Source organism: Bombus huntii, chromosome 5, assembly GCF_024542735.1.
Source record: "Bombus huntii isolate Logan2020A chromosome 5, iyBomHunt1.1, whole genome shotgun sequence".
In the NCBI taxonomy this organism is placed as follows: domain Eukaryota; kingdom Metazoa; phylum Arthropoda; class Insecta; order Hymenoptera; family Apidae; genus Bombus; species Bombus huntii.
The window spans coordinates 1,250,297-1,270,659 of NC_066242.1; the positions used below are offsets into that span (position 1 = coordinate 1,250,297).

At 29.6% G+C, this 20,363-nt stretch overlaps 7 protein-coding genes across 15 annotated transcripts; 4 read left to right on the forward strand and 3 right to left on the reverse strand.

Annotated features, from left to right (window-relative positions):
- Positions 1-24: 24 nt before the first annotated feature.
- LOC126865742 (60S ribosomal protein L14) lies at positions 25-1,263 on the forward strand. 2 transcript variants are annotated; one of them, XM_050618601.1, is made up of 4 exons: positions 25-116; positions 447-548; positions 791-985; positions 1,072-1,263. In XM_050618601.1, the coding sequence occupies exons 1-4, from the start codon at positions 114-116 to the stop codon at positions 1,219-1,221; spliced, it is 450 nt and encodes a 149-aa protein (XP_050474558.1). In that variant the 5' UTR covers positions 25-113; the 3' UTR covers positions 1,222-1,263. The 2 variants fall into 2 exon arrangements, with proteins under 2 accessions (XP_050474558.1, XP_050474559.1); XM_050618602.1 differs by lacking the exon at positions 25-116 and adding an exon at positions 294-318.
- On the reverse strand, positions 1,208-3,502 carry LOC126865732 (KIF-binding protein). Its single transcript, XM_050618578.1, has one exon. The coding sequence runs from the start codon at positions 3,456-3,458 to the stop codon at positions 1,680-1,682; it is 1,779 nt and encodes a 592-aa protein (XP_050474535.1). The 5' UTR covers positions 3,459-3,502; the 3' UTR covers positions 1,208-1,679.
- Positions 3,503-5,591: 2,089 nt separating this feature from the next.
- Positions 5,592-8,239, forward strand: LOC126866209 (achaete-scute complex protein T8). Of its 2 annotated transcripts, none has more exons than XM_050619538.1 (4): positions 5,592-5,842; positions 6,512-6,680; positions 6,759-6,959; positions 7,019-8,239. In XM_050619538.1, exons 1-4 carry the CDS (start codon positions 5,801-5,803, stop codon positions 7,447-7,449), a joined length of 843 nt encoding a protein of 280 aa, XP_050475495.1. In that variant the 5' UTR covers positions 5,592-5,800; the 3' UTR covers positions 7,450-8,239. The 2 variants fall into 2 exon arrangements, with proteins under 2 accessions (XP_050475495.1, XP_050475496.1); XM_050619539.1 differs by having other exon boundaries at positions 5,601-5,842; positions 7,031-8,239.
- A 287-nt stretch (positions 8,240-8,526) lies between these two features.
- LOC126866206 (DNA repair protein XRCC4-like) lies at positions 8,527-9,881 on the reverse strand. Its single transcript, XM_050619534.1, has 2 exons — positions 9,507-9,881; positions 8,527-9,389 (listed from the first exon to the last, which is right to left on the reverse strand). The coding sequence occupies exons 1-2, from the start codon at positions 9,636-9,638 to the stop codon at positions 8,622-8,624; spliced, it is 900 nt and encodes a 299-aa protein (XP_050475491.1). The 5' UTR covers positions 9,639-9,881; the 3' UTR covers positions 8,527-8,621.
- LOC126866199 (RAB6A-GEF complex partner protein 2) lies at positions 9,704-12,056 on the forward strand. 6 transcript variants are annotated; one of them, XM_050619522.1, is made up of 7 exons: positions 9,704-9,849; positions 10,194-10,381; positions 10,446-10,567; positions 10,705-10,812; positions 10,906-11,055; positions 11,163-11,275; positions 11,357-12,056. In XM_050619522.1, the coding sequence occupies exons 2-7, from the start codon at positions 10,260-10,262 to the stop codon at positions 11,885-11,887; spliced, it is 1,146 nt and encodes a 381-aa protein (XP_050475479.1). In that variant the 5' UTR covers positions 9,704-9,849; positions 10,194-10,259; the 3' UTR covers positions 11,888-12,056. The 6 variants fall into 6 exon arrangements, with proteins under 6 accessions (XP_050475479.1, XP_050475476.1, XP_050475475.1 ...); XM_050619519.1 differs by having other exon boundaries at positions 9,786-9,931; XM_050619518.1 differs by lacking the exon at positions 9,704-9,849 and adding an exon at positions 9,901-10,024.
- Positions 12,057-13,033: 977 nt separating this feature from the next.
- Positions 13,034-16,784, forward strand: LOC126866177 (ribosome biogenesis protein BOP1 homolog). Its single transcript, XM_050619437.1, has 8 exons — positions 13,034-13,581; positions 13,720-14,604; positions 14,667-15,342; positions 15,403-15,612; positions 15,691-15,968; positions 16,036-16,135; positions 16,215-16,410; positions 16,483-16,784. The coding sequence occupies exons 1-8, from the start codon at positions 13,471-13,473 to the stop codon at positions 16,634-16,636; spliced, it is 2,610 nt and encodes an 869-aa protein (XP_050475394.1). The 5' UTR covers positions 13,034-13,470; the 3' UTR covers positions 16,637-16,784.
- Positions 16,628-20,261, reverse strand: LOC126866185 (uncharacterized). Of its 2 annotated transcripts, none has more exons than XM_050619479.1 (3): positions 19,908-20,261; positions 19,260-19,583; positions 16,628-19,158 (listed from the first exon to the last, which is right to left on the reverse strand). In XM_050619479.1, the coding sequence occupies exons 1-3, from the start codon at positions 20,060-20,062 to the stop codon at positions 17,688-17,690; spliced, it is 1,950 nt and encodes a 649-aa protein (XP_050475436.1). In that variant the 5' UTR covers positions 20,063-20,261; the 3' UTR covers positions 16,628-17,687. The 2 variants fall into 2 exon arrangements, with proteins under 2 accessions (XP_050475436.1, XP_050475437.1); XM_050619480.1 differs by lacking the exon at positions 19,908-20,261 and adding an exon at positions 19,775-19,901.
- Between the last annotated feature and the right edge of the window lie 102 nt (positions 20,262-20,363).

The window sequence follows — 20,363 nt, forward strand, 5'->3', positions numbered from 1 at the left end:
TAGGGAATTTTATTGTAAGACAATTTTAATAGAGACAACTTACTTTCAACAGTTGATATCATCAATGCTTTATCCGGTTATGGATTATATTGGTCTTTCGTTTCCGGTAAACCATGGTAAGTGAAGTGTGGTTTTAAATTTGGCGTGCATTGCACGTATTTTTTATAGTATTTATATATAAAGGGTGTTGTTTTAATAAGAAAATCTTCTACGTACATTATATAGTTTAATTTACATTTATTTATTTTTGACAATGTATAAGAAATCTAAAAAATTATTTGATATAACCTTACATCTATCACAGTTTTCGGCCACATGGTAGTTGTATTTGTGTGTTGCAAATTATTGTTTATACCTATACAGACAATAACTGATATAAAATTCAGCTGTAATATGATAATTGTTCATTATTATTAAAATAATAGGATTGTTTCTTTGTTCAATAGCCGTTCCAAAGGTTTGTAGAATCTGGTCGCGTCGCTTATGTGAGCGATGGCCCGTACAAGGGTAAACTTGTTGCTATTGTAGACATCATCGATCAAAATCGGGTAAGATAATTTTATAAATATGTTATATCTTTTATTAAATGTTAAATTGAAATATTTAATATTGTACAAAATTGGGTTTTTGTTTTTTAAATAGTAATACAATGATGATCCAATATCTTGATAGGAATTGCCGACTGATATTTAATTGATGTCATTATGCTTTAACTGATGCCAAAATATTTAATTGTTTCCTTTTATAGATATAATAAATATTGTATATTAAAGTTTAGTTATGTTTCTAGGTTTTGGTTGATGGCCCTGCTTCAAATGTCCCACGTTCTGAGATGAGGTTAAATGAGCTCCACCTAACTAAATTCCGTATACGTTTCCCATATACTGGATCCACCCGTGTTGTACGTAAGGCATGGGAAGCTGCAAATATTAATGACCTTTGGAAAGAGACTATGTGGGCAAGAAAGGTCGAAGCTAAGAAGAAAGTAGGTTTAATATTTTATAAAGAATATGTTCTCATATGTAGCTACATTTTGCATAGTAACTAAGATACATTTTTATTCAATTTCAGCGTTTGGAACTTAGTGATTTTGACCGCTTTAAGCTAAGAAAAGCAAGACAGATCAGAAACAAAATAAGAACCGTTGCATTTTACAGATTGAAAAAGAAGGTTAAGAAAGTAAAGGCTACTGGTGCCAGTAAAAAAGTAGAGAAAAAATGATTTTTTATTATATGAAATAAATACAAAATTGTCTTATCATAATTACATTGATTGTTTTTGCATACCTTTTATCTACATGTTAAGAGAATAAATTAAAATTAACTAGGAAACTTTACTAGCAACAAAATTTATTCATTTATAATTTTTCATTGTTTAAAATATGCAATATAAATTTTAATCTGAAAGAAAAATGAAATAAATGTACACTACATTTTTATATCATTCGTATTTATATTATCATTCTATCATGATATTATGAAGGAATTGTTACAATTACGAAAACTGAGTATTAAAATTTGTCACAACAATAGAGGTGAAAGAGATGTGGAATTGAATCAAAATGCTCTGTAAGCAATTCACAATTTACACAAATAATGTTAAATTGAACAGCTTATTAAATTACGTGTGCATCAATTAAATATAGCTTTATTTAACAATTATTTCTTCTTGTAACATATTTACTTTGATTGATAATGATTTGATTTAAGTACCGATAAATTTACCAATTCTTTGCATAGATTTAATTCTACTTTCATCACCTCAGCTGCTTTAGGATATTTTTCACAATAATCAATTATAAATCTATATGCATTAATACTTTGTTGCGTATTTTGCAATTGAATGTTTTTGTCAGGAGATATAATTTTATTGTACAATCTGCCAAGGTGGAAGTAAGAAAATAAGGCTGGTTGCATTATTTCATCAGGAAATTCTTGTATATCAGAACTAGAGTTACGAATATGTAAGGAATTGAGAAACGCTTGAAAATTCTTTATGGAACTTTTTGCTAAGTGATTAATTTTTGTTAGCATTTGCGGTGCAGGTTTTTCATCGGACGATCGTAAGCGGTCGAGTTTTATATCAAGAATATCAGAGTATATTTCTCCTAATTCAATCCAAATTTGTCTGCAAGCAGATTCGTAATACTGAGGGTTTAACTCTTTGATAACATTTTCTAATATGTCTATTCTCCTTTTGTGCATTTTTGCTTGTCTATCTTCATGCTCTTCAAAGAATGCCAAATATTTATAAGTTACAGAAATATCTTGTATAATTGATGTATGATCAGATGCATGATTTTCTAAAGTATAATATGTTTTAGCTTGCTCTAACCATTTTTGAACATTTAGAAAGACTAATTTAGCATCTTCAAAATCTAATAAATATTTATCCGTAATCTGATTAGCAATTGACTCTATCTCTTTTTCTAGGACATTGAACCTTAGGTCATCAATTATCTTTGAAGAATCCCTATTCAACTGATCATTATTCTGTTCTGATTCTGTTTTGTGTAAAAGTCTTTCTTTTGATAACATCAGAAGCAAAATTCCATATTTGGCCCAACATCTGGCAACGTCTGCACTTCTGTGATTAAAATTTTCCCACTCAGCTGCAAGTGCTTCGCTTTCTCCATTATTTTTAGTTTTCTCTTCCAATATATTTTCATATTTTTGTAATATGTAAGTTGCAGCTGCTAAATGATGTCTTGCTTGAGTAAAACTAGTATTTTCCATAAGGTATTGCGACAATGTGGCTGCGTTCAGTGCCCAATCGATATAATCTAAATCTTGCATAATGTCATTTTGACCTAATTGTCTGCACAGGGTCATGTGACAATATATTGCAGACTGGCGATGATCTTTCAAGGAACGATATACCTGAGCTAAATAATATAACGTTAAAGTATGAACTTTCTCTAACACATCTTTAGGACTTAGTTCGCATTCAACTTGTTCAATGCCAAAATTCTGGGCCATATTAATGGGGTCTCTACATGAGTTATTAGTATCTATAAAGTCATTATAGATTTTCTTTGCTTGATTTAAAAAGTCTTTTGCTTTTGTAGGTTGATTCCATTGGGACCATATAATACCCAGCTGATTCAAAGCGCTTAATACTGGTAAAACAGCTTCTGGTTCTAGCTCTTTTTTTTCCAATAATTTTATACATTTCATGAATTGTTCTTCGCCTGTTTTTAATTCTTCCGTATCGGCATATAATAAACCAAGATTTAAGTGTACCACAGCAAGCATTATTATCTCCTCCTCTTTTTCTTCCTCTGGCATATCCATCAAAATGTTAGTCAGATCTACTTCCATCGAGTTTAATACTTCGATTGCCTGATATTTTATTTTATACGGTTCGTATTTCGTTTTGTGTTTTTCAAGATCATCCAATAATTTTCGAACATCCTTGAATTTTGCTCGTATGTTTGCAATTTTATCTTTCGACTCCATGCCGTACTGTCTCGAAAACGTAAATACAAAACATTCTCGAGCATGCTCATTAGCTGGCTACATAATGATCTGATACGTCACAACATGGCGATTTGAACATTTAAACGTAGTTGCATGAATTCACCTGAATATTTTGATATATTAAGTATGAGATCAATTATTTAAAAGTATTTAAACATATTGGTAGATATTGGTAGATATATTACTGCAACTTGTATGGAATATTACTTTCCGCTAATTAATCAACTTCATAGAAATAGTTGTTAACAGAAATATAGGACTATTAGAAGTTTTGTTATATTTTTTCTAAACTAAAAGTTAATAAAAAGAAACGATAATATTTTTTAAATTATATTTCTATTTACGAAAAATTTATCAATTTAATTCAATATTTAATTTAATAATTCAAAATAATGATAGATTTCAGAAAAGAAAAATATTTTGTAAAATAATATAATTTTTACAATCATTAGATCCTTATTTAAACATATTCATTCTGACAACAATGGACAATTGATAGATATTACGCAATTTGTCATTCTCTTAATTATTATAACGTTATCTCCAAAAAATCCACGATTATGGTATATTGTTCGTGGATTATGGCAATTCTCGTATGCCTGCCGCAAGTTCGTAATATTACATGTATATACACATTCTTTGATTTTCTCATATTTCTACAAACGTAATATTTTCATATTATTTCTGTCAAACACATAGTAATGTTCGACAACATTTCAAGTTCGTTATGAGACAATTTGCGTTATTTGATAAGATCTATCTACCATATACATGTATCACACTGTATACAATGTATACAATATATGTGTATACAATCACATGTATACAACATAAAAAGATATAAGAGCATCAACTTCCTGCAACAAGATTAAGGCTTTGATTAATACCGTAAAGCAAACGATAGCATTAATCATTTTATATTTAATTACGAAAACGTCATTTATCGGATATTCACTGTGTTGTGCAATCAAAAAATGTTTCTTTTTCCTTTATCAATAGTAATAACAATAATAATAATAATAATAAAATAATAAAAAGAAAGATCATTTGATAATTCAAGAAATACAATGCTAAGTTAAATAAAATTGCTTACGGGACTAATTTTAACAATCCTCAAGCTTCTTAAAAGTCTCACAAGTTGTATTAATCTCTGTATTTATTTATTACACAATTATGAATTGCGAATTTTTTTAACGACTTATTTTCCTAGAAAAGACATTTACATTTAAAACAACTTTTCTTCTTTAGATAAAAATGTTCAGCAAAAAATGTCCAAGTTACTATTTCAAAATTCTACAACGTTTTAAATTTAAAGTATACAGCGGACTTTTATTTCAATTTTTATATTTCAAAGAGGTAATATCATGTTACTACATATATTTTATGAACGAAAATGAATGGTAAAGATGAGCTAGTTGTCAAATGATGCGATTAAGAACTCCTGTGAGAAAAATTTAATATTTTCGATATCCGGCTGATCTTCCCCCCAGACACATAAATGCTTAATTTTTCTATAATGATACAGTTTCCAACGCATTCTCGAAAATGATCGTTATTCTTCGCAATCCGTTATACTTGCATCGTCTGTGTCATTAGTATTTCCATCGAGCGGGCGTCTATTATGTTTCGATGTTTACATTCCCACTTTTATTCCGATCATCCCAGTGGCTCTCATTTGTCTTGATAAGAAGAAACTCTCGTATTATTTGTCGAAATTAAATAAAAAATTGAATATAAGCTCAAGTATGGCTTTAAAAATGATTCTCGGCAATAAAATGTTACAGCCGTTTTTTACAACGAAGTCTTTTTAAAGTCGATAGTTTTATGCAGTTTTATACAATGAGCAATACGCGTCAGCCATCGCTATATTTGAGCTCGTTCTGGATAGTTTAACAGAAAAATGCTTCCAACCTAAATTCATTAAGTATTAAGTAAAGAATCTACAATAATACAAGAAAAACTTTTAAAAATATCTTTTCTCCGCAAGAATTTAAGCCTGAATCCTTAAAGTTTAGCACAGCTTTACTTAAGCAGCTTGTACCCTTGAACTGAAGATCTAATGACGATTCTCCATAAATTGAGAATCTCTGTTGGAACACCTGAATACTTAATAAATGGATAAAATTAACATTAATAACGACTGTCTGTGACCGATCCACATCTTATCCAACGACAAACGAGTTGGACAGTCGCGTGTGATATATGCCTTAGGAAAGTTTCTCGAAGAAGGTAGATCGACAGTACCTTTGGAACTTTCTTGTCCAAATTGTCCCAGGAGCGATCAGCCGGTATCTCTATTGATAACAGTTTGATTTTTCGGCATGGACTCGGAGGAATACGGCAACGAATTGTCGAGAAACGAGGTAAAATCCTTCAACCCCTTGCTGACATGAGTCCGAAGTCAGAAGTATTCCTACGAGGAGACGTATCATTATACGAAATTTTGAGAATTTTCGTTTGGAAAAACTATACTATATAGCATCTTGAAAGTTTCTGTACATATTCATTCATATTTAAAATTTTGACATTTTTTTGGCGATTAGTACTGGTTATTAGTTAATGTATTTAAACTTTTTTGTGGCGTGTTTTATCTCTTCACTTTGCGACTCATAAATGAATTGAAAGTTGTAATATATTTACTTGATTTTAAATCAAGCGGAAAGTATATGCGTAAAGAATAATTGAGCGAATTTTCAAACTAACTAGAAAATTTGTTTTTAAGATATTAACGATTGAAATACTCTTTCGAGAAAAGCGCGTTTAAACTCGAGAGCAAGAATTAAACGAATAAACGTTTTTAGATGATTAAACCAATCGATATATATAGTAGATAAGAATTTGCTACTTCAAAAAGCATTTTTAAAAAAGAAAGGTAACTTATGAAATTATACTTATAATTATAATTATAATTATACTGAGTGAGTCACTTAACTCTGCCATCTTAAGTTGAAAAACTATGAAAGTTGAAACATGCCCTATGATCTTCATCTTATAAAATGGAATACTTGAAAACAAATTCTTTTTGTTTTTAGTCAGAAAATGATAGCACTAATGAAGAATGCGCTCATTCGCCTATATTGTTGGATCTAGATAAAAATTCTAAGCAACAGCAAGAAATTTTAAGTCAAGAAGAAAGCTCACCGTCTAAAATTCCCAACGTCGACCAATATTTGCAGAATCAATTAATAAGACATGGGTCAGGTATAATTTATATCCATATTTAAAAATAATAATTATCAAAAAATAATTAAAGAATAACAATAAAATATTTATGTATAGAAAATACAAATATATCTCGACGACACTTTGTGAGAAGATCATGGCAGGATGAAAACTTCGAAGATCGTCAACAAAATAACGATCGAGTATTTGTGATAAGAGTTCCCGAGCCGGAAGTGATAAACACTCATCCTCATCTAGAAATTCTTCATGAAACGAACATAAAATCGATCCAAAGAGAACCATCGCAAACTGAGAAAGGTGGAGAAAATAATAAACAACCAAAAATTTAGATATTACTACTATTAAATTAATTTTAGTTTTATTCTCAGATTACAAAAAATCAGCTTGCGACCGTGAACGGACAAGAATGCGTGACATGAATCGTGCTTTCGAACTTCTACGATCGAAGCTTCCGATTTGTAAACCACCCGGCAAAAAGCTTTCAAAGATCGAATCACTTAGGCATGCGATTACGTACATACGACATCTCCAAAGTCTTTTAGAACCACAATACAGTTACCCTCCGAGCGTATCTGAGAGGAGCTACTATGCTAATAGTACACCAATTACTACAAATACTTCTTTGGATATGCAACATACACCTCGATGGGAATCGTTAGCTTATTGTCGTTACGATTATCACGCACCGTTCGTTAATCCCTCGTTGTCAACGTTATCTTCATCTATTCACTCTCGAGTACAACCGGAACAAAATGATCGACAATTTTTTTACGAAGCGCGACATTAATACACTCGCAATGAAATTGCCATAAATCTTCTTAGGATCTTTCAAGCAGAAATGATGTACGATTTCAATCTCTACAACAAGAAATGGATATTTAATTAAAAGTAATTAGTAAACCATAATTACCGTATTGAATACTTTATGTGCCCGGTATGAAGTTTCTAGTACGGTCTTTATAGGAGAGGGAATGAAATACGCTTATTTAATGCATCTCTACAGAAGACCTTTGCATAAATTATTGTATTAGTCCTAGAGTGCAAGCTCTCAGGACCATCTGGTTAGTGAGGACGCGGCACCTCGGCTCTAGTTTGCAACATGAGCCATATGCTATACTCTGCTGCTTCTGTGAGTTCAAGAAAGTCGAAAACGGAGAAAAAGAGGTCCAATTTATACTTGAAATGAAATTTTTCTACTATTCACTGAAATCCATGCATGACTTATGATGGGTGAAATTAACTCTGAGGGGTTATCATATATTAGCTCGTAAGAGCCGCTGAATTAAGTAGCCCGGTTTCTCATTTGCATTGAGTAAACGACGATAATTAATATTTAATTAAACATTTAAATATTTTGGATTTCTATATTCAGGAGGATTTTTGAAGAATATTTAGGGAAGATCTTTATGAAGTGAAAGTAATCGTACCACCGCGCATCGCTGGTAAATTAATCTTTTTCGAATAAATAATTTTTGGTAATTTTACGGAATTGAATAAAAAAAACAAGTTTCACATATTCCGGATTATTGAACTTGCTTTTACGTTTAGAGGATAATACAATATTTTATAAAATTTAATGAAGTAGTTTTTCCTTTTCTAATACTCCCTCTTTTAAAAGGTAGTAAAAGAAATTTATTCAATATGTACATTACAATTATGTAATTAATTACAAGATTCATATACATCAAAATCAATCTTACTTTTAAAAAATCATTGTATGTACTTACAGCAATATTATATGTTATGTAATATTTACGTTAATAGTCCATATATACTTTATACATTATTAAGTTAAAAACATTTTAATTTAACAATTAAAACAGTTAAACAATTAAAATAATTTAATGAATTAAGTTTCATTAAATTAAGAAATACTAATTCCAATTATTTATTGCACAATCTGTGTTTTAAAATATGTACAATTGTAAATAAAAGTTATAAATAGATCAACTTGCATTATTAAAAAAATAATTCTTCCTCAGATTCTTCTTCAACAAAATTCAGGCTTGACTTCTTAGGACTACAACTTTCTTCTTCATTCTTATTCATTTCTTTTACATACTCATCTGGAGTATGTACCTCATTTCTTGCACAATCTTTACTGGTGGATGCCTTAGGAATTATTTTATCAGTAATAATATGATTTGTTTTTTTACTTTCCTGGATACTTTTTGGGTTATTATAATTAGGTCTTTTGCTAACTTTGATAATTGTGGAAATATCTTTCACAGTTTCATCTTCTTTCTCAGATTCTTCATCTGTACATGCATCAAAAACTGATTCTTTAACATTTTCTTTCTTTTTTATAGCATCTTGTAATTCTTTAATTTTCTTTTTCTTCGAATTTAAAACTACTATAAACTTCTTATAAAGATCCTGTTCCATAGTAATTTTGATTTCTATTAATTTTTCTATTTTTGAATTTATTTCTTTATTTACATTTATTAAATTTTTATTTTCTTCTTCTAATACTGTCATCTTATCTTGAATGCTTTGACAAAATTTCAGCAATTGTTGAAAACTTTCCCTTACTTGGAAATCTGAAATAACACACAATTCAATTCTTCCAAGAGTCCATAAATTACTTTTCCACTCTAAAATTTTGTCTTGGAGGAAAAACTGAATTTTTGTATCTTTCCCACATAGTATTTTCTTCGTCTCTTCGATATACTCATCAGATGATTTAGATAATTCATTAGAAAAATCATTTATATTTTTGGTGCTCATCTACAATGTAATTTGCTTGTTAATCATTTTCAATTAAGAAATAACAAAACTTATATATTTTTTAGGATTTACATTAATTAAATTCAAATTTTGAATTTCTTTGATTTGTGAACTAACCTCACCACTTAAAGGCGACATTGTTGAATTTAACAGCATTACCTTAAAATGTAAATTAAACCATTCTACGTAAAGTGTATAATATTTGTTATCAATTTGATTAAAAATTTTACATGCCGTTATTTTTGTCATTGCAATTATATGTAATTGTTATTAAGTAGGTTATGTCATTTAAAGCAAAAAATCGGTTGGAATATTAAAAAAATAAATAACATTTTGTTAATAAGTTGTATCACTGTAACAAGCGCTTCTGATTACCAATAATATCAATAACTACATGTTGGATTATCAAGTGAAGATAAAGCATATGAACAGCAAGGAAAATAAAACATATCAAGGAGATGTAAGAACACGTATTTTGATTGTAAACTGACATTTAAGTTTTCTGTATTAGGCCGTGTAGACCGTGTGTAACGTGTGTAATAGTATGTATTGGTTCTTTTATGTTCATATAGTTTTAGACTTAGATTAATGTTTGGAATCTTGAACATCAAAATAGAATATGGATAAGTAAAGTGGTGAAATAATGTTTAAAATATTCATTTTATAAATTGAAAATATATGTATGAAATTTATTTTGAATTTCGTTTGATATAATTGAATAAAAAAATTGATTTATTATACAATTTTAATATGTAGTATAAAATATTATGAAACAAATTTTTAATATGAATTAATATATTCCAGAAAACAACAAGTAATATATTGTGAGATTTACTTAAATGTGTATTCATAATTTTTATAATAAAAATCATGATTGAGATAACAGCAAAACTAATTAGAGGACCTGTATATTTTTCTGGCGAAGTTATAGAATGTTTGGTCACATTTAGTAATCCATTAAATCCAATTCATCAAATATCTCAAAGTCATAGGTAATATGTAATTTATTTATTTATATTAAAGAGCTAAATTTTTACACATAAATTATAATTCTAGTGATATTTTTGAGAGTCTCGCATGGGCTAGTGCACAAGTTCATTGCCAATGTTCCACAAATAATAAAATTGTTTTCTCGGAGAAGCTGAACATGACAGCACAGTTAGCAGCTATTAATGCAAGTAAGTCTATGGTATTTTAAAATAATTATTTCTAATTGTTGCATGAAGAAATATAGAGTTTCTTTCTTTGATTTTAATTATTTTGAATGTAACTTTCTAATTCATTCAGTTTGTTTTTTATAATAAGTGTTTTGCAGATACAACCTTTGCACCATGGCAACAGGATAATGGTCATGTTGTTCTAAATACAAAGCCAAAAATTTTATTTTGTGATTTAAGATTATCTCCTGGTGAAAGTAAAACATGTGAGTATCTAATTGGAACTTGGACATATTATAGACCAAAAATATGATGAAAATTATATAAATAAATTTTTGTTTAATGTTTAAATTTTGCAGATATTTATCGGGAGACAATTCCAAGTGATGCACCTCCATCTTATAGAGGACATGCAGTAAAGTATTCATATAAAATCACAATTGGAACACAACGAGTAAACACAGCTATAAAGCTACTTAGAGTTCCATTCAGAGTACTTTCTTTAAGTGGTAGTATATTATCTAATTTTATAATTTTAATAATTTAGCACTACTTCTACTAAATCACTGTAGAAAAATTATGACTGAAGCTACTGCTTTTATTCATGAATTTGTAGAATTGCCTGAAGTAACTGCTTGTAATGATAGTGTTGACTTGAGTCCAAATAATCCATTTATGGAAACACAACACAGAGATACTCCATTAGATGTCGCGCTACAAACTCTTCAGGTTTATTAGTTTCTTTTTACATAAAAATTTATATTTGTTGTATAAATGCAGTATTAATTAATATTTTATTTTTACATTTAGAATTTAACAGCTAGACGCAGTCCAAATTTTTATAATATTACAAACGGACGTGGGCGTGTTGTGAGATTTTGTCTTTTTAAAAATTCATATAAACTTGGAGAAGACATAGTTGGAACGTTTGATTTCTCGAATGCTACCGTTTCTTGTGCACAAGTATCTGTTGCGTTGCAATCAGAGGAACATATTTCAGAGGAGTACAGACGAGGAAAGGCCTCAACACCAACTTTAGTCAGTTACAACAAACACCACGAAATGTGTATGGGTTTAAAATATTCCCATTTGGTATTACCCATACCATTACACGTAACACCAGATTTTACTACTGATTTAATGACACTAAAATGGAGACTACACTTTGAATTTGTTACGACTTCCAAATTAGTAGAAATGCCCAATAAAAGTACTGTTAACTGGCAAGGACCATTGATCTTGGATGTTGAAACGATGACATGGGATTTACCGGTTCATATTCATCCAACAACTACACCGCCTAATACTGCACAACAAACTAGATATAATACAGTGATATAACAAATTGTAAAATTTTGTTATATTGGAAATTCACATTTTCTTAATTATTGATATAATAATGTCGAAAAAATAATGTATAATTATATTATAAATAAAAAGCATAAATAGATGAAGTGCTTTATTTATGTAACATGAATTTATCAGAGTAAATCATTTTGACAACAAGTAATTCATATATTTTAAATATTCTATTTACACAATAGTAAAGAATTTTATAAATGTATGTCTTTTTTGTATGTCTATAAATCATTTATTTAACACTTAGCCAACCACGCGCGTTACAGTGAGCTATTCATTTCCACCGCTTTCTGACAAGCCAACCTATATGCTGTCCACCGCATATTTTTCCAAGTATCGAGGACTAATATTCACTACTTAAAAAACAAAGAAGTCCAAAATTATTTAAGCGATTAATTATATTTTGCGGTAATGATTTTATTTAACAATTTCACATATTGTTTATACAAAACATCAATTAGAAGTATATAACAATTATCTTTTGTAGTTTATGCAAAAAATATAGGTAAAATTAAAAACATTAAAGATGACAAAAGATAAATAACACGACTTGAACTTGAAATTAAAAATTCATAATGCATATTAATATTTTTTTATAGTGTGATATCGTTCGATTATAACATTATTTAGTCATAACTGATAGTGTAACTTTTTAACTAATTTTAACACCACTAAATTGGTGTATTTTATTATATATTTATAAAAGCGGAAAAAGTGGTGCAAGTAATGGGGAACAATTCCAGGTAAACAATAACTGATAATAACAACAAAAAAAAAAGGAAAACGCGTTGCTAAAGTCAAAAAGGGACATCTCCCCGTTCGGTCACGCAGCGATGTTTTTCACAGAGGAGAGATTTCCCTATTCGATTGACTAAGTGTTACATTCACAAACTGAAAATTTTATTAATTGCACTTTGGATTTTAATGTGTTTAATAAAAGATATTCAACTTTTTTGTAAGCAATTAATAAATGTGATTATTATCTATTAAAACTGTCTTATTAATTTATTCTTATCAAATGAATAAAATGGGGAGGAAGTAGTAATATCGTTTTATAAAAATCAATGACAAATTCATATATTAAATAGATATTTATTTCTCTTTAGGAATCCTTTGGTATACACGTACAATTGTAAGTACTTATTCCAGCTTATTCCTAATATATGACGTTTTGAGGGGACGATTATGTATAGGATACCAAGGGATGGAATTAACCCCACACAACCTTTAATTCGTAAATACTTTCCTGGGACAGTATTCTTAGCACAAATTTAGCTTAATGCCTCACTTCTCTATGCACATGTAGTCGACCTTTTCTAACGTATTGCGCTATTCAATCTTTCTTATTACTCTTGTTCTGCAAGGCATCTTCTTTAGCTCATTGCTACGGCTTCTGAATTTTCGAAACTATTGGCGGGAAGAGCGCCAAAATCCCCTCCCTTTGTCCGAAGAACTCATACATATTATTTTATAGTTCACACTCTCATATAACTAAATTTAAAGTACTCGACAACACGTGAAACATACATAACCTCATTATTACTTGTATACATGCGGAAAAGAAGATGAAGAATCAACGAAAAACTTCAAAGAGGAAGCTAAATAACGTAAAAACTGCAAATAATGTTAGAGAAGGAAAAACGGATTCACCGGAACCTATATTTGAAGAACAATCGGTAAATTTTTTCCATCGATATGTTCTAACCTATAAGAAAACATAACCAAATTAAACCAAATTAAATTATTGTTAAATATATGTACTTCGAAAATGTCATTTATTATTTATATTTCATGATACGAAAAATATTATTTAGGATTCAGGTACCGAAGATTTATTGTCTGCTGAAGTAAATAACGATGATGGAAGTTCAGATGAAGAAATAAATGAAAATGAAGATATTCCTGTATCAGACACTGAACAAGATCCAATTGTCTTTAAATCTGATGATGAAGAAGATGAATTAAGCTTTCAGACAGATTCAGATGATCTTGGTCTTGATGAAGATTATTCTGAAAGTGAAGAAGAAAATATTTCTCTTGATGAAAGCGAAGATGAAAATTTGGAAAAAAAAAGTGAAAATTCTGAAACTCCCTCAACATCTAAAGATAATGAATTTGCAAAAATAAAAAAAGGTGGATCTTCTATGTTTAATATTAATAATAGGAATATTTCTAATACACTACAGACTAAGAAACAAAGCAAAACTCTTATAAATAAAAATAAATCAGACGAATCAAATATTGGTAAAGATATACAAAAAGGTAAGGTACAAAATAAAGAAAATTTAAAATTAGATTTAGAAAAATGTAAAGAAAGGAGTACTAAGAAGAATACAGAATCTAGTATACATAATGAAAATGCAAATCATGATAAGTTAGTAACAGATCAACAAGTAGATGAATATGAATATGATAGTTCTGATGAAGAAGATATTCGTAACACAGTTGGAAACATACCAATGAAGTGGTATGATGAATATGATCATATTGGTTATGATTGGGATGGTAAAAAAATTATAAAACCTCAGAAAGGTGACCAGTTAGACAATTTTTTGAAAAGAATGGAAGATCCTGATTTTTGGAGAACAATTAAGGATCCTCAGACTGGGCAAGATGTTGTATTAAGTGAAGCAGATATAGATTTAATTACAAGGATACAAAAACGAAAAATTCCGGACATAACTTTTGATGAATATGCTGTAAGTATTTTTCTAATTTATTAGTGATTCAGGAATTACATTTTTATATTATTATCTTACAGCCATGGGTAGAGTGGTTCACTTCAGAGGTGATGAAGACACCATTACGTAAATTTCCTGAACATAAACGTTCATTCTTACCATCTAAATCAGAAGCTAAAAAAGTATCAAAATTAGTTCATGCACTTAAGATGGGTTGGATAAAATCAACAGCGGAATTAAAGAAAGAAAGGGAGAAGAAAAATGAACCACAATTTTACATGTTGTGGCAATCAGATGATCAAGCTGAAGAAATGCGTAGAATTCATAAACATATCCCACCACCAAAAAGGCATTTACCTGGACATGCAGAAAGCTATAATCCTCCCCCAGAATACTTATTCGATAAAAAGGAACTAAAAGAATGGAATAAATTACAGACAACACCATGGAAACGAAAATTACACTTCATTCCACAAAAATATAATGCTCTCCGCGAAGTACCTGCCTATCCTAAATACGTTAAAGAAAGATTTCAAAGATGCTTAGATTTGTACTTGTGCCCTAGAGCATTGAAAATGAGATTAACAATAGAACCAGAAGCTTTAGTGCCTCAATTGCCAAGTCCAAAGGATTTACAACCTTTCCCTACAACAATGTCTATGGTATTTAAAGGTCACACAGATATGGTAAGAAGTATTACAGCAGAACCAATGGGACAATATATAGCTTCTGGTGGTGATGATATGAACTTAAAAAGTAAGTATATCTTCTATGAAATATTATACATTATATATAACAATGTTCATTGTTTTACAGTATGGGAAATAGCAACAGGCAGGTGTGTAAAAACAGTACCATGTGGGGGGATAATTAGATCTGTGGCATGGTGTCCAAATCAATCTTTATCGCTTATAGCGGTAGCTGCAGATAAAAAGGTTCTATTAATAAATCCTGGTGTTGGAGATCATTTAATTACTAATAAAACAAATCAATTATTAGAAATAGTACCTCAAAGTGATGTTATAGGTATTGTAAAATATAATTTCTATACAATACTTCATAAAAATACTTCATAGAAAAAGTATACTTGTATCTTTGTTACAGTAAGTGAAAGAGTGAAAGCTGCTGTTCAGTGGGAACAAGCAGAAGATGAATATTGGACTAATGGAATTAGGGTAATTTTAAATCATTTCAAAACAGTAAAACAAGTAACTTGGCATGGTAAAGGTGATTATTTTGCCACTGTTATGCCAGATGGTCAAAACAGATCTGTCTTAATAAATCAATTATCAAAAAGAAGATCCCAATTACCTTTCACCAGGTCAAAAGGTTTAATACAGTGTGTCTTGTTTCATCCAATTAGGCCCTATTTATTTGTAGCAGTAAGTAGAAAATAATATAAATTAAACGTAAAATTCTAAATATATAATTGTAATAAAATAATTGTAGACTCAACGAAATGTTCGAATATACGATTTAATAAAACAGGAAATGATTAAAAAATTGCTATCAAATTCACAATGGATATCATCAATGACAATACATCCAGGTAAGACTGAACATTATATGAATAATGTAAGTACTTAAATCATTATTATTTCGTTTAATAATCGTACTTATATTTCCAGGAGGTGACAATATTTTAGTAGGCACATACGACCGCAAAATGCTTTGGTTTGATCTTGATTTAAGTACAAAACCTTATCAGACATTACGTTTACATGGTACAGGCGTTCGCAGTGTTGCATTTCATAAGCGATATCCACTTTTTGCATCTGGTGCTGATGACAGAGGTCTTATTGTTTCCCATGGAATGGTGTACAAGTAAGATAACTTGCATTTATAATTATTTGACCATTGTTCATTATGTACTATTTATTTCATAATGTATTTCAGTGATTTATTGCAAAACGCATTAATTGTACCACTTAAAAGATTATGCAATCATGAATCTTATAATGACTTTGGTATTTTGGACGTGATATTTCACCCTATTCAACCATGGGTATTTTCTGCAGGTGCAGATTCAACAATACGAATGTATACTTGAGTTGTATATGTATTTATAGTTTTAGTTAACAAATAATGCAATGAAACAAATATTATGTTACATAACATAGACATTTTTTATGAACAATTATTTAGAACTATAAAAATTAGAATAAATTCTTTCCCAAATGTTTTATTTTGTGCGTGAATTTGAAATGTAACTTTTGTATTCTAATCCTTTACAAAAAGTAAACATATAGGAACGTTTGTATCGTAACAGGATAAAATACGATAGTATAATTACGACAAAAAAATCATGAAAGATTATACAATAAATATTCTATAATCAAAATAATAAAAAATTGATCTATTCCTATACATCAAAATTTACATGATTTATAAAGGCTTGATATCTAAATGCATCTTAAATTAAAAATCTTTTAAATATATATAACGCACTTGCGAAAGATCTTAGACTAGTTTCTAGACGTATGTAGAAAGAAGTTTAAAAATTTTAAAAGAAAAGATCGTTTCCATTAGTAAAATTATCAATAAATGAGTTCGAAATGTACAAAAATTATAAGATGTAAAAAAGTTATGTAATCGAATATTTTATCAAGTTCGACTTTTTATGTAGAAAGTAATTTTCTGTTTAATAAACATCGAAATAGATCTTGAAATGTATATTGCTGAAGTCTCTAGTTTACTGAAAGTAAACTTATTTAAAAATTATTTGCACATGACGATGATAATAATTTCGTTTGTAAATGAGTAAAAAATAATCTTTTTAACGTTTGATTTGCACAACAGAATTTCATATTAATTTTGTATTTATAATTTTTATATTTTTGATTGAATTACTAATGATTATTTAAAAGGCCCGAATTCTGATTTATTATATATTCATAATTTACTAACAAATGTTAGGCTAATACGAAATATTCGATGATTTACAAATAAAGTGAATATGACATACAAAATATCCTAAAGGTATATAAATTAAGTTTCTCACTATCACCTTTTACAATATAATCAACAAATTTAAAAATTATATGCACGTATTCATATACATACATACATACATACATACATACATACACATTTGCGTACGTTTAAGAAGAGGGTGGTGAATGACCCAAACATTGCCACTCAGGCTCTCCACATTCGCAAATACGACCAGCGTGTCTGACTTGAAAAACTGTTACTATACCCCTGCTGTCGTCGAATCTACAAGTGATGTGTAAATCATGAATTAAGAAAGTATAAAATTGGCTACCCCATCGTTGTCTCAGATATACCGATCTAGGATCCTCGCGAAGTACATTTTCAATGGCTATTTTTTGGTCATTTATTTTAGTTCCTAAAATCTCGTTTAATTGAATCAAAGCACGATCGTTAAATACTACACATAGAGGTGTTCGAGGTCTCGATATCCACTCTGGAATTCTTATCTCCGAAGAAATATTAGCTCCAGATTCTCTGTTCTCAGCATTTCTCGATTCAGAAGAGAATACTAAATGTGTGTCTCCACTGTCTGGTAAGCTATTGTTTGACATTGTTCTTATTACTTGATTCGGTAAATGTTGTGAAGGAGTAAGAACTTGCGGTTCTAATCCTTCTTCTCCATCAGGAGCTTCGCGTACCCCCATCCTTACAGGAGAATTATCAATTCTCGAATTTAACGATCGTCGATGAATTAAATCTATATCTGTACCACAAATGGTGTTTGGTCCATCAGCTCCATCTAAAAGTCTAGACCGAGAAGCATGTGTTTCTGTGTAATTAGATCCCACGTTTCTTGATCCGTATGTTGGTTCGATGTTAGTACGACCATTTACGTTAATATTTTGTAATCTATTATTTATATCTACTAAACTTTCTGGTTGTTCCACGTTGGACGAAAGTACGTTATGTCCTATTATATTCAAACTTGTCCGTGGATCAGACAAAGTGTCGGAAAATGTATGAGCAGTTCTATGTATATCGGTTACATCTATGCTATGTTGTAGTGCACTATTATTGTGCAAACTGATATCATTTAATTCAGAAAAATGTCTCATACTGGAATAACTTTCAAAGTTTGAATTTCTTTGGAACTCTTCAGCTTGTAACCTTAAAGCAATTTCTTCGTCTCTAGAAACATCTGTCTCTTGATTTGTTTTATTAATAACTTTTCTATAATAAGATTCCGAAAGTAAACTTCTTGTTTCATCCCCAAGACTAACATTAGTACTGAATGTGTCACATGTTTGATTTCTGGCAGTTTCTTCTATGCACTCAAATGCATCATCTACATTAGATTCTTGTGATCTGTTACTTAATTTCTCAAAATATATAGGACTATCATATTGTGGTATATAAGGTTTTATATCTAGTACAGGTGATTGATCAACCATGTCTACACCTTCAAAATAAATTGTATGATTTTCTATTGTTGTAATTTTTACTAAACTCAAACCTATTGGACATGGACGGTGTGGAGAACGTGTAGAAAATACACCTGTTTTTGTACCATTTAATCTTGGTGGTGCAACTTTGGCACGAACATGTGTTGAATCATTCCTATGAAAGTAGAATAGAACCCTATTGAGAGAAAAATGATTTTATATTAATTATTTAGGGATAAATAAAACAAAAAAAATTGTTTACTATAAACTATTTGCTTTTTAAATAGATTATCTTACCACATATGTGAAAAATCTTGTAATCCTTCAAGTGCATGATCAGGATTAGTAAATATTGAATTATATAATAACAATTTTCCTGGTACTTTTCCACAGACTCCAGTTTGTCTAGGTGTACCACGTTTACTAGGAAACCAAGTAGATATTACTCCAATTGGTTTTAATTTTATGGTATCATCATCTGTACTAGTGCTAGGTTTGACATCATCTGGACCTATAACTTTTGCGTCAGGCATAGATGGTCTATTTCTGAATGATTCCAAAAGACGCTTTATGCTGTCAACATCTTTTTCATGTATATATCGAAGACTCTTTATTTGTTGTCTGTGGAAATTACAATTAATACAATAAACTGTCACATATTAGTAAAAATAAAATTTTAATAAGGTATAAAATATAATATGAATTTAATAAATTTTTAACTTTAACAAAAATTGTAGTATTTTTAATTGTATCGTTTATTTTACGTATGTGTAATAGTCATACACTCCATATATACACGAACACATACATACACATAGTTATATGTACACTACAAATATGTAAGTATGCAGAAAACAGCATGTTTGAGTAGAACTTGTTGATATCTCTTTGAGTAATTCTTTGAACTCGTAAAGATAGGATGGGACAGAAGAATGCAAATAATACCTTAAATTATTAATTTCTTTTCTGGCTATATTTAACTGACCAAGCAAATATTTAGTGCTAAAATCTGAATTTTGACAAGCAGAATCCATAACTGCTCCTTCGAGCGAAATCGCCGGTCGAATTAGGTAGAATGAAACGAAATAGACATCAACCATGGATCAACTAAATACAATAGTGAGACTACTGGTTCTAAAGCTTGACGTAGTTGATTAAGAAAAGAACGGATGTAGAGGAGACACACAGTGATGCATTTGCATTAAAAAATTGGACAAAATTATTTTTGTACGTAAATCACGTTTAATTGATGCAGTTTATTATTTTGACACGAAATAGATAGAGGGCGCAACTCTGCTACATGAAAAAATATGCAAAATATACCTGCAGATTATATAGATAGTCACGTTTACATTAAATATTTTATACTTAACTGCCTGATGTTCTCCTTAAAATATAATA